We start from the raw sequence: 14,606 nt of genomic DNA on the forward strand, positions 1-14,606 counted from the left end.
GCAAATTAACACCTGCTTCAGATGATGGATTGGACGGCTTTGTGGAAATTTGTGCTGCAAGATGACAATGTGTATCTTTGTTGACTCTTTAAACAGCAATTAACCAATCTTCGTTTGCAGATTTGTATTTTAGCTTGTGATGATGGTGATGGCTAGCTAGGAAAAATGCTTATCCTAATGGCTTCTTGTGCTGCCTGATCAAAGAAAGCTGTAAGAAGATAAAAAGATGATGTTAGAGTGGAGAACTTATCAAAGAATGTTGATAAAATTATAAGGTCATCATCTAGTCATGTTCATATGCCAAATTAAATATAAGGAAAAAAATGTTATCTGCTTCTTCATCAAATCATTCTACTTATGTTCATCAGAAAGATTTTTTCAGATATGTTGGAGCAGATTGGTGTCTGTTGTCAGAGATTAGAGAAAGTCTTAGGGAACATTGGGGCATATTAAAACTGAGTGTTGCTTCTACAATATTCAGGAATCATTCTCCATTTTACTGCAGCTGAGACTATTCAGAGTTCATCAATGTCTAAGTTTGGCAATCCAAAGTGCAAATATTCTGGTTTTTTTGTTGTTGTTGTTGCTTTGAGTGTTCTATTAGGACTCAGTTATGATTAAGCAATCAAATTTCATGTAGCAGTTATAGTTATCTCAGCTGATAAAACACTCCTCAAAGTTAAAGATCATGATTTGAATAAATGCTTCTCCCAGAACACAAAAGATTGAACTCTCTGTTCATGACATCATGGAAGAAGGCAAGTCTCAATTAAAACTTGATACACATCCCAACTTATACTTCAATCCATTTTTGTCTCTTGTTTTAAGCTTTTTCATAAGAGACACTTGATTGAGTTCTGCAGCATCTCCTTCTTGCAAATCAAGTAGTCTATGCCATTTTCAAAAGAGGGCTACTTATGTTCCTGCCTAACCTACACTTGTAGGAAAGCAAATGTCAATAATTATTCACTTGCAAAGCAGTAGAGCATTTGAATGATGAACAGAATGCCTTGTTGAGACTGTTGTCTTTATCATGACAAGAAGGCTTGAGACTGAACAAATCAACAGTGCAGTTCAGCTTCCTTTGGACTAAATCATGATGCCAGCATATCTTTAGCAACAAAAACTGTTCGAAGTAATCCTTCTAAGGGAAATAATTGCTTGGTTTTTAGCACCAGTGAGGTAGCAAGAATTAAACAGCATCAGAAAAGAATTGGAGAAGGAGAATATGTTGCAAGCACACATCACATTCTCCTTTGCTTGTGGCAAAGCCTTCACCTGAGTGAAACATGCAAAGCCTTCACAGCGCCTAGTTTGTGATCTCGAGGTAAATACCAAAGCCAACATTAGCTTTGGAACTTATCAAACATGTCTTATCATTGATGGGAGATCAAGAAAAAGATGATCGATAATAGGGTGTCGTTCTCTCACTAGTGTGCAAGGATCGAGGATGGATCAATCATTCATTCGTTTTTAGAATCAGCATTATTAAGACCACTAGGTTTTGAGGGTGAAGGCCATTAAAGATGCGGGGAAGACAGGATGTAACGATCACTGTGAAGTTTCCATCAGTATATGAATTATAATTCAACACATTGGATGAGTTAAACTGAGGAGTTGGCAGCATCTGCACGCCCCATGTGAGAGGAAGGAAGACAAGACAGTGGTCTTCGATGGCAACAAGAGGGTAGGCATTGCCTTCCAATCACAGCATCTACCACTTCTATTTCCACCAGTCACATGCATTCTCTGTTAGCAACTTAGAAGACGACTACTGCTGTTCTGATCTCAAGAAAAGCTCCTAAAAACAAGACAGTGATTGCAATCTTCACTGACAAGGGAGCCTCCATCATTCCGATCCTCAGTAGCTGAGAATGGGCCGAAACAAGGGAAACAGTAAGCACATCTTTTGCTATCGTGCATGGATTCGACTGAGATGGGATACTCACATGCACTCCCACATACATGGATGGCTCGACCCATCATGAATCGATTCTCCACATCTTTTGCTGCACTGCATCTTCAGCTGCAAACAGTCTGAAGCATGTCTTTGGTTGGAAGGGAACTTTAGACCTTTTGTTGAGATTTGTCATCAACGGCAAGTGATTTGATAGGATGGAGAAGATTGTGCGAGAGCGGATGGAACCGACCCTACGCTTCGTCGAGAGTTTCATCGGAGAGGGACATCGTCGAAAGCATTAGATTGGCGTCTCAATCTAGCCCATGTTTCCGGTTCAAATCAAGCTTTATAGATTGAGGAAGACGGAGGAGGGACATCGCTGACAGGATCGATGTTAGCGTCATATCCGATCTTGATTTCACACCATGATCTATTCCATGGTTTTTATTCGAATTAAACTCTTTAATCAGTTATTTTGTTTGATCTTAATGTTATTATATGAGGAATATTTTCTACGGAATTTATAGTGAAATTCGAATCCACTGCCATGTAAGCGATCCATGTCACTTGTCGTGTCAGCGCTGATTAGACCATATCAGCGGTGACTTCTGCCATGTCAGCACTTGCCTGTGTCGACTCAGCATGACTGCTGCACAGCAGACCGTATGGCAATCTACCAGTCTGATCTGTGATAAATCAGATTCCACATCAGCACCTGTGTGCATCAGCGGCGCTGATTACTGACACGTCAACGTTACTTATGCCACATCAGTATCAGTTTGTATCCTATCAGCTGTGTCTGCTGATGTAGCAGACAGTCAACGATGCCTGCTGACACCGAAGACTGTATTGCAGCTCACATCTGCCTTGCCACTTCCCACATCAGCACAGTTGCCACATCATGATAAATTGACGTGGCTTACTATAAACACTGCCACGTCACCACCAGCTGTGTACAGTCATATTTGATTAACTGTGTTATTTTATATATTAAACTAAAAAAGAAGCAGGTAAGGTCACATCTTTATTGGTTATAATGAAAAAATAAAAAATAAAAATATATAGATCTATAAATACATAGATATATGACATTGTGAGATATTGTGTTTGATATATATTTAAAACTTATGATTGAGTATTCTTATCTGTATAGATTTTAGCTTATTTTTTCCTTATCCGTACCTAATACAATTATTTCTTGGTCATTAATGATGGAGTAAAATGATGAGAAGAGTAATAATGTTCATAAAAAAAAATCTAAAAATAAAAAGATAAAAAATAATAATTATCAAATTAGCATATTAAGAGTTGGAGATAATATAAGTATATATCATTGTTTCTTTTCTTGAGATTACTTGTTTTGATAAAACCAAAGGTGTTAAAGGGTGGGAGGATATTATAAATGATAAAATGAAGGCTTTTCATAAAAATAAAACTTGGGATCTTATTCCAAAGCCTACAAATATAAATCTAATTACTTGTAAATTTATCTATAAGAAAAAACTTAAGTCAAATAAAAGTATAGATCATTATATGATAAGACTTGTTACGATGGAGTCTTCTAAAAGGAATATGAAGAATATTACGAGGAAACATTTAGTCCTATGACCAAGATGACATCTATCGTAATAGTGATTACTCTAGCAGTTAATTTTAAATTAAAAGTTTGACAACTTGATATGAAATTGACAAGAACATTTATATAGAATAACTACTAAGGTGTTCTTTTATTTTTAAATTAAATTATATTTGTAAGCTCAAGAAAATCCTCTATAGGTTAAATTATATTTGAAAAAACTACTTAATACTTATATTTCTATGGTTATTTTTTTATTCAAATCCTAAATTATTTATTAAAAATAAAGAAGTCTATATTATTGTTTTTGAAATGAAAGTCTTGGGAGCTTAAAGGAATGTATATTTATTTTTCAAACAACTAAGAAAATTATTAAAAAGTTTAAAATTAATAAAAGTAAGAAGGTTTCTACTCCACTGCAAATATAAAGCTGTTATAATAATGGCAAGGTTATTTCTAACCCTCTCGATCTTTTCATGTACTTAGTCTTATCTGCTTAATAATTATAAGATCAAATATTACTATTTTAATTAGTTTTGTAGGTCATTTTATCCCATCTTCAAACAAGCCACGTCATGTCGTAGTAAATTTTTTTTTACAATATATCAATTATACCATTCATTTGGAATTATTTAATAAGAAAGACATATATATTAAATTACACGGTTATATAAATACATATTAAATTATATGATTTAGATAATTATAGATTATTTCTAGCTATATCTTTTTTATATAGTTATGCTTGTATGTCATGATGTAGTAAGAAATAACAATCAATCTTTTTTTTACGACAGAGGTAAAATATAAGGTTTCCTTGTTCAAGAATGTATAAAGTTAAGATGTTTAATTGAGGATGTCTATCATCAAATTAACAAATCGATTATTTTATAATGTAATAATTAAAATACTTTAAAATTAACTTTAAATCTAATTTGTCATGTAAGAACTAAACATATTAAAATTGAAATCATTTCATTTAGGAGAATGTGCTTTAAGGAGTCATCGAAGTCATCGAGATAATTTAATAAATATCTTTACTAAATCTCTCTCTTTACTAATTTAATAAATGTGTTTGAAGATCTTCAATGCAAGTTGAGACTTACTTCTAAAAAAATATTTAAAGGGAGAGTGCTAAAGTATTATTTTTTTGAAATATTTTCGATTCTTATCATTTATCTTTTAAATAAATTGATTAGATAGAATCTTAGAAATAAGGGTCTCTTAATTTAAATTATTATTCAATATCTATAAATAGATGACATCTACGTATTTAGATCTATCCACGTCTAAGTGTTCAGGTGTATAGGACTTAATACAAAGAGTAGCTCGAGATCCCGTAATTATTTTTTTCTCTTGAGTAGTTCAATATAACTTTTCTTTTTTAATTTCATCTTGATTTTTTTTTTCTATTTGATTTGATTTTCAGCTAGTAATACCTTATTACTATTATTTGAAAAAGTGTTGCATGATTTGATTTCTCCCTTCTCCTGCTCCTTCCGTAGATCCATCTACTCTTTTTTGTCCTCTTGTGCCCCCTCCCCTTAACTCCTTTACCCTAATTGTAAATGCCCCTTCAAGCTTTTTTCCATTTTTCGTCTTAAGTGTGTTTGCCTCCTCCCACGATTCTCCAAAGATCTAAGGGAGAGAGGAGTCTGATGATAGAGAGGCCACAACACGAGAACCACTAGAGGAGGTAAACATACTTTAGATAGAAAATGGAAGGAGTCTCGAAGGAACATTTACAGCTAAAGTAAAGAAGTCAGGGGGAGGGGGCATAGGAGGATAAGAAAAAGCAGGTAGATTTATGGAAGAAGCAGAAAAAGGGGGAGGAGGACAAGAAGGGGGTGGCACAGCAGAAGGAGCAAGGAAAGAGGTGATAGAAAGGAGAGCCTTCACCATAGGAGAGAACTTATCATTTAATTGTCCACCCATACATTATAATGTACGGGTGAAGTTAGAAACCTAAAGCCAACTAAAAGGATTCTTTTTCATCTTTATTTATTTTTTTTTTATTATCTATTTTTAATTTTTATAAATTATGATGTATAATTCTTATTTTATGGAATGATTTTTGAAAGTAATAGAAGATTTGACGTAGGAACAAATGGTTCACAATCACCATGATATCATCATTCAACTGCGTACATCAACATCACAAACCAGCCCAACAATATAATTTAATGCAATAGGACGCCGAGCCGGTATCATTGCTTCCTCCGTCTCCTCCTCCTCCTCCCCCATACCACTGGCTTGTTCGACAATGGAGTTTGCCTCCGGTCCTTTCAACTCACTCGTGGATCCAAATACATCACATACACATCCGACCTTTAAATTGTCTGTGTGTGCCAACTACGTCACTTTTACAGTCGCCACCCTCTTGATCCTCTATTACATCACTTATTACATGGCTCTCCTCGATCCATCATTAGCCTCACAATAGTTGCTCTCTCTTTGCATGGCCTTCACTGCTGTCTCTTACGCGACCAGCCTCAACCTAATTAATACTTGCTTGATGCGGTCCTGCAGAATCATAAACTATTATATTTGTGCACCAAATAAAATTACATGAGATGTATTTCCTTTTTCTAATCTGATTCTTGATTGCAAGCTTGCTAGGAGAATAAGTTATTGGTTACGCTGCTAAATCTCCTTGGTGGAATTTCTGCGCTTAAATTATTCTGTGTCTTTCTTATGCATTAGTCATTCGAGAAGAGTGAAGAGTAAACTTGAAGAATTTCTGTAGTACAAAGATAAAATAAATTTGGAGACAAGTTAAATAACAAAATGTGGATGAAAGATAAAAGATGATGCCAATTCACCTATATATATATATATATATATATATATATATGAACTGCATTAAATAGTAGGAATAACATGTGTCAGAGAGAGACAGAACAAATTAAGACTAGTTTGGAACATACCACACATGGCAGTGACTTGTAGCAATATGTATGCTTATTGTAGATATATTAACATGTATGAGAGAGATAAGTCATAGTGGAAACTGTCCAAATTGCCAGTAAAACATCAGCAACAAATTTAGCTTAAAAGATTCACTTTATGGTCATTCAAATTATTTAGAGGTTGCAAAAATAATGTAGTCAACAGGGCTATCTTCAAGTAGTCATCAAATTATTTTCTTGATAATATTGTTTCAGTTACTAAACTAAGTTTGTGAGATCTATTCAAAACCTAGTAACCTGTGCAAAGCAGTAGATTATGAATGAATTGGGAAACACAATCTTTTCCCTTACATGAAAAATATGTTGTCACTAAAACTTTTACCATTACTCTTTTCATTTTACCTATGCAAACCTAGTCATCATGTTACCATTACTCTTTTCATTTAATCAGGCCTTAGTGACATACTTAATTATGTTGTCACTAAAACTTTTTTAAGTCAAGATTTTGATAGAACCATTCATCGTCAAATATTATCATAAAAATTTTATTTTATTAATTTATTTATTTTTAAAAATCATTAGTGACAAGTGTGTCTTTTCTCATCATTAAAGCTTTTAATCGCGAGACCTTGGCCGACGAAAATCGGTGACAGATTATTTCATCACTGATTATTTTAGTGACCTTTTTAAGTTTTAGTGATAACATTTTTTTGTGCCTAATGATTATTTTTCTTATAGTGAAAGCCGATTATCGATTAGGCTTATTTGCTATAAAATTAGGCCACAAATTATGGAGCCTAGGAAAAAGAAAATGCTATAAAAAAGTTGATTACCTCCCTTATGAGTATGATCAGAGTAAAAATAATATTTGAATGAATGAACGAATGAGAAAAATAATCTTATATTCGTAAATGATCTTATCTCCGTGACTTATCTAAACCTCTTTCAGTTGTTAATGACTCTATATACAGAACCTAAAAGTGCTCTTCCAATTGGATATATCCTTTAATGAGGGTGTTAATATACCTATACTAAAATATTTTTTATAAAAATTTAAGTTCTATAAAAATAATTTTAGTAATTTATTTATTTTTGTTGGGATAAGATTTTACTTAATACTACAAGTCAAAAGATGATTACAAATCACGCGATCATCTCAATGACGGATGTGATCTCAAAAGTGAAATGCTTGAGGTGGAACGGTGCATGAATCAAGCACACACAGGTCCATTGTTTCAAGAATAGCAGTCTCCATTACATGCACGACATTTATTGGGTGCATTAATTGCCGCGCAATCATGAACTCAATTGAAAGACGACAAGTAGAAGAAGAATACTATGAGCACGTCTCATGGTTTTCCTCCTCTTTCCGTGGGATCGAAGCAAGCCCGCCTATACGATCCGTGGAAGGAGATGATCTCGCTGGAAAAGGATAAGAGTAGGCCGTGAGAGACCTGGCACGGTGCTCTGAGGTCAACGCCGTGCATCAAATGAGATAGCCGCCTGCCATTCATGTCGCCAACAAGCTACACCAATAACACTCGAGACTGTATCGAGCGACGTAGTCTCATCCTGAGCTACTTGAAAGGTGTAAAGTAATATCGAATGAAGCAGGGTTGGACAGATAATACTGTGCTCATGTCCAAGCAAACGAGGTGATCGCCAATAGTGACGATGATCTTTAAATACCTATGTACAAAGATGTTGACGATCATTTATAACTACGTAACATCAACACACAGTAACATATATAAAAGTCACCCCAGAAACAACGCTGAGGGTCGGATCTCATGCACTCATACTCCAACTTTTTTATTTTCAATTCTTACTAATTTAACTATCGGAGGGATCGAGTCAGGAATCCTTCTCCTGATTTCGATCTATGTGCAAGCACCTGACAGATAACTAAATGAATAATCTTCGGCTTTCACTTTGAGAGAACGAGATCTATGCTCCCTCAGTCAGTCTCGGGTTAACACACTGCAGCTCAAAAATCGACATTCGGGATGGTTCAAACCATACTGACACGTCGGCAGTATAAGGGCAGGTGTCGGAGACGCATGGACGTACAAGGGGCATATGCCCCTTCTGCCTCATCGAGAGACAATCTCGTCTCTCCGAAGCTTCTTCTTCATCAACCATGGTTGATGACACTACTTCGATAGGGAACACTTCTCCCTCCGACTATTATACATGCATGTATCTGGATCGACATCTATAATTTCCTAACAATAATGGATCTAAAATGAAGATTCATGTTCGAAATTACAAGTCATATTCAAGTTTTGGGATCTCATGGACATCCCTACTACTCACCACGCTCGACACAAAGGCACCGGCCTTCTTTGCATTCGGTCGAACACCTGGAACATGCTTCCCAAGGCGATCTCGAAGACCTCGAAACGTGGGAGAGGAGGTCAGTGCTTTGATGGTAACACGTACCTGCACCTTCTCGTGCTTCTTCCGTGTCCACCTTTCTTCTCCGAGCAAACCATAACCTATTCAACGTGGTACAGATTGATCACAGAGGAGGTCAGTGCTTTGAGCTCGACACAAAGACACGACGACGATGATGATACCGAAGAAACGTCACGCGGAAGTCTCTTGTGATGGAGCCTTCAGTGGCTTCTTGGAAAGGCTAAAGAAGCTGTACATGAACAGTGTCAAACCCCATTTGATTAATGGATATTGGTCGATTATGGTACCATTAGCATGGTAATCATTCCAGAGCGAGAGGTGTACCTGTCATTTTAATGAAGCAGCTTCAAGTCAAAATAGAAGTCATTCCACACTTGATTAAAATAAACAATTGTTAGCACTGCATGTGATTTCTCTCTCTTTCTTTTTCTCTGTGCCGCAGACAATACCCACATGAGGTGTTTGATCAGTGACATAACCATGCACTTACGTACTTCTCCTGCGTGGTAGAAGATATATATAGAAGGAAGAAAAAGCACTGTGAATTTTGATGCACACTGCATGGTGGAAACTGCACCTATAGTCATATTTACATTCTATAATCTACTTAGGACATTACTGCAGTTTGTGAAAGTGTTCAATGCTTGAATCAGTAAACAAAGTAGCTCAGAATTACCACTACAGAACAATGCTTAACAGTTAAGCTAATAAATCTAGTATGAGTATGACAATACATTATCTTCAATATAAATATTGCAATAATTCTACACATGTCAATATAAATATTCTGGAGAGTAGTCTGATCTCGAGGTGTATTATGGGCTTCTTGGCCATACAAAAGATATGCTACAGTCATCCATTCCTTTCAATCACAAGCAGACTCATAATATGTTGTGACCCAATAGCTGAAGAAAAAAGAATGTTGCTAGTGATGCATCCACTATTCCATAAAGTTTCAACATCACATTTCAGAAGTAAAAGCTGATCAGTCCTTTTAAAGCTTGCTGAAAAGCTGCACTCTACTCCAATGTTTACAAACACACAAGACAGAGAAAGAATCGAGCAACACATCATAGTATCTTTTTTCCACTGCTGAGATATGCAGTTTAGTTCAACTTCATATCAGTGTGAAATATATACAAACGATCAATCACTATTATCCTGATAAATATATAATTGTTACTACCAAATGTCAGTGATAGTCGGATCTTCTGGTACGATTAAAAGGGTATCATCTGTCCAATTTGATGCTGATACAAAAAAATATTAACGTCAAATTAATTTCCTGATACAATTCATTCAACATTAAATAGTGAAAGTCGAGAGTAAACAATTGAATGATGTAAAGACCATTGCAAAAATCATTTATGTTATTTTAATATAAATTAACTTTGATCATGACTCTATTCAAATCAAAACTAAATCGAATTGAAATTGAAACCAAATTGATTCAATAATTTATTAGCTCTAAATCGAAATGGAATCTGACTCGGGGTGCTTCGATTTTTATTTCGATTCTTGATTTTTAAAAATTAAAACAGATCATTTTGATTTTAAATCAAATAAATATGATCAAAATAAAACATAAAACATAAATATGATCAATGATTTAGTGGTTAAATTCTTAGGTTTAAAATCAATTAAACCTTTTATAATTTAGTATGATTAAAAATTTTATAATTATAATTTATATTTTTAAAAATTATAATTATACATCTTTTTAAAAATAAAAAAATAAATTAAAATATTTTTACTTTAAAATAATAAAAATTAACACTTTAAACCAAATCAAAATCGAAGATAAAACTAACGGTTCTGATTTTCGTTTTAGGATCAATCTGAACGGTTCGATTTTGGATATTTAGAGAAGCCGGACGGTCCCGGAACCGAACCAGTGGTTCCGGAACCGCCGTGGTAGGCATCTTTGTCGGTTGTGGCGGAGTTGCTTTAGTACGCCAAGCGATAGCCACTCGTAACGGTGTCTTCTCATGAGCGTACCCCGAAATAATGGTGATGTTGATCGGCATAGATGTCAAGTGGAATGAATTTTGTGTGCATTTCTTTTAATTACTTCAAATCATCAATCAACATAATTGATATATAGGATAATTTTATATGTTCACATGGTGCTCTCTCTCTCTCTCTCTCTCTCTCTTTCTCTCTCTCTAGGTAATTAATTACTGCTTAAACGTTGTGAACAAGTATGTAGTGTGCTGAACATATCTGTTACATATGTATGTACGTGTGTCGTACTAAGACATTTCCTCGGAGAAATAGAGTGAGATATGGCGGCGGAGACGACGAAGAGCAACCCGATCCGGTTCGGCATCTTGGGGTGTGCGGAGATCGCACGCAAGGTCGCCCGCGCAATCGGGCTGGCCCCTAATGCCGTCATCGTCGCCGTCGGTAGCCGCTCCCTCGACAAGGCCCGCCGCTTTATCGCCGACAACGGACTCGACGCCGACGCCGTCCGCGCCTTCGGCTCCTACGAGGCTGTTCTCGAAGACCCCGGCGTCGACGCCGTCTACGTCCCTCTTCCCACCAGCCTCCACCTCCGATGGGCCGTCGCCGCCGCCGAGCGCGGCAAGCACCTGCTGCTGGAGAAGCCCACCGCGCTCTGCGCCGCCGAACTCGACCGGATCCTCGGCGCCTGCCGCTCCCACGGCGTGCAGTTCATGGACAGCACCATGTGGATGCACCACCCCCGGACCGCCAAGATGCGGGAGCTGTTGTCCGATTCGGCTCGTTTTGGACAGCTAAAGACGGTAAATCCCTAGCTTTGCTTAGACATCGTGCAATCGATCGTTTTCATCTTTATTCATCCCCAAAAAACAGTCTTTTTTTGCCGATGCTTTTAAATTGGTTATAATCCTGATGCATCATGCCAGTAGTTCATGGATGGCGAATGCTTGTTTATCTTAGGACTGTTCCATTTGTCTATGTGGATTTCTATTCCTTTGTTCGACTTTTTCTTGTTTGCTGAAGAAAAGATTCTTTGATTCCATATGGCACATACTAGTTATAATTAATTGGATCGATCGTTCTCCCGATTGATGTTGCCTAGGCTGGTATTTTCTGCTTTTTGTTAGGAAAAAATGTCAATTTGGGCCTCTGTCGGGTGTCGGAAAATGGTTTCAGTGATGGTGACCGATCATCATAGCTAGTATGTATTTTTTCTCACCAACTGTTATCCACAGCTGTAGGACCCTTCACAAGCACTACAGATCAAGTTACATCCACATGCTACACTCAATAATTGCAACTTCAAAAGCTTTCAAAGAGAATCGTCATGAAATGAATAAAGAAATATGGTGCTTTTGATAAGGGGTCCTATTTGATCTTTACTTGTCAGATGAACAATTGTGTGCATCTGCTGAAATCCCATTTTGGTAAGTTACAGTCTTTGGCACAAAAGGTTCCTGACTATCCAATTTCTGCCGATGGAAGAGGCAATTCATAAGCATATGGGCCTCATTGGAAGTTGTGGGGCAAGGACTTCACTAAGTTAATTCCTAGCATTCCCCTCACCCTAAAAGAAACTGAAACTTATATTGTGTGGACAAAGCAAAGTGATCAGAACAAACCTAACAATAGAGAGTATGTTTAGCAATCTATATTTTACATGGCCCAAGGCAATGGGTCTAGTATTGAAGTCTTCTACTGTTCTGTTCCTGGTAATCTGAGAACTTTACTAATGGAAGATGATCCATTTCTCGATATCTCATCAACTGATTACATTGATCTCCAGATCTATCGACTTAAAGTTAGTGGGCTCACAGGCCTCTGGATTTTGGTATGTAGGACTATGGGAGTTCAGAGATGAGGCTAAAATTATTACAGATCCGATAATGGTATTATGATAGATGCTAGTTTTTCACCCGAAATAATTAGAATCACCTATTCAAGATTAAAAGTGTTAAGCATTGACTATTAGGATTAAAAGGGCGATGTTCTGCTTTGGTTCTTTCTTTGATAATTATTGGATCCTAGGATTATCTTTTGATGGAGCACCCCTTATGTTTAGTGTAATACATATCCAAAAAGAGAGATAATTTCCATATCTAAATGTTATCTATGCCCTGCTAAATTCTTTCATATACATAAATACATATATATGTATATATTTTCACATTTCTTTCTTTCATAGAGCAATGATTCCTTTTACTCTTCCTAACTTAGCCCGATGTCTAAAGTAACACTCTCAACCTTCAGGTCTTCCTCTTGGTTGCTCGAGTGCTTGGGATGTCCTCAACCATGCTTTTGGCTCCTTTGACTCATTTAACCAGCTCTATCAGGATTTAGACCAGCCCAAATAGGTTGGAATGTGATCTTTTGACACCCTTTTGGTTGGTATCAGGGCTGAAGAAGAGACATCTAGGTTGCCTGGTTTTTGCATGATAGCATTGTTATATGCCGCTTTTAAGCCCATGTACTCTTAATCCCTCCCATCATATTTTCAAAGCTATCTAATGGTAATTGCTTCAACTATAGTTATAATCACAAAACAATTTTGTAGATATTTCTCTTGTTTGATCTTCTGGAAAGATGATTGCAGTTCAATTTCATATTATTCATCTATCCTATGCATGCTTCTTATCATGGTGTGTTGAGATGTTCGTGTTTGTATATTGTGAGTGGCTCGTGTTCGCTAAATAAAATGCTAGGTTATATGGGGCTCCGTACCAATCCTGAACTACGAACTACTTTAATTATCTGTCATGTGGAAAAAAAATTGTGAAACAAGTCAATAAGGGCTTTTTTCTTGGAGGGGAAGATGAGTCTGCTGATGAGTTATAGCATGTGATGTTCCTTTCTGCAAATAGATGAATCTGCCAGCAACTCGGACATGCCTGTTTATGTTCTGTACATGCTGCTATTATTATTAAGAGATTTTATTATGACCATGGATCTAACTCTTGTGTGGGTTGCAATGGCAGATTCATAGCTGTTTCTCGTTTTCTGGAAACCCTGCTTTCCTTCAGAATGACATCCGTGTGAAGCCCGATCTCGATGCACTCGGGGCTCTCGGTGATGTTGGGTGGTACTGCATTCGCTCTATCCTGTGGGCTGCGGATTATGAACTGCCAACAAAAGCAATTGCACTCCAAGGTACAGTGAAGAATGAAGCTGGTGTCATTCTCTCGTGTGGATCATCTCTTCTCTGGGAAGACGGCAAGGTGGCAACCTTCCAGTGCTCTTTCATGGCTAATATGATGATGGAACTCATAGTTGGGGGGACACATGGATCCCTTCGTCTCAGTGACTTTGTGATTCCGTTCGAGGAGGAGAAAGCTCCATTTACATTTGGTTCAGGGTTGTTCTTCAACGAATTGGTAACCGGATGGCAACCTCTTCCCAGCACGCATATCGTCACGGCTAGTCTACCACAGGAGGCTCTTATGGTACAGGAGTTCTCAAGGTTGGCAGGAAGTATCAGAGATTCTACTGGGAAGCCAGATGACAAATGGCCTACCATCAGTAAGAAGACGCAGCTGGTTCTGGACGCGGTGAAAGCCTCGATCGATCAGGGATACAGACCTGTAGACATTGTTGGATGATGGACGGTCCCTCGAGTCACCTCATGGAGTATCACGGAATGCTTGGCTCGTTTCGAATAGTGTTACGCTGTAAGACTGCTGTTTGATGATGTTATCTTTGACGAACTTTTCTGATAATATTAAGAATAAAATGCAACGAACTGGATTTGTAACTTGTTGCAGTTCATGAGGTAATGAACGAAGAAGATGAATCTTGTTCATGCACGTTGGCATCCCGTATGCAGCTCGAGAAGTCAAACCCTATA

General features: G+C 37.0%; 1 protein-coding gene across 1 annotated transcript; it reads left to right on the plus strand.

The window, feature by feature from the left end:
* The first annotated feature begins 10,939 nt into the window (after positions 1-10,939).
* On the plus strand, positions 10,940-14,513 carry LOC135610967 (uncharacterized oxidoreductase At4g09670-like). Its single transcript, XM_065106108.1, has 2 exons — positions 10,940-11,568; positions 13,741-14,513. Exons 1-2 carry the CDS (start codon positions 11,089-11,091, stop codon positions 14,359-14,361), a joined length of 1,101 nt encoding a protein of 366 aa, XP_064962180.1. The 5' UTR covers positions 10,940-11,088; the 3' UTR covers positions 14,362-14,513.
* Positions 14,514-14,606: the final 93 nt, after the last annotated feature.

This window comes from Musa acuminata, chromosome BXJ2-4 (genome assembly GCF_036884655.1).
Source record: "Musa acuminata AAA Group cultivar baxijiao chromosome BXJ2-4, Cavendish_Baxijiao_AAA, whole genome shotgun sequence".
Classification (NCBI taxonomy): Eukaryota; Viridiplantae; Streptophyta; class Magnoliopsida; order Zingiberales; family Musaceae; genus Musa; species Musa acuminata.

Coding starts and splice junctions, on each gene's coding strand:
- LOC135610967 (XM_065106108.1), top strand. CDS start 11,089: ATGGCGGCGGAGACGACGAAGAGCAACCCGATCCGGTTCGGCATCTTG. Junction 11,569..13,740: donor GTTTTGGACAGCTAAAGACG/GTAAATCCCTAG, acceptor TTGCAATGGCAG/ATTCATAGCTGTTTCTCGTT.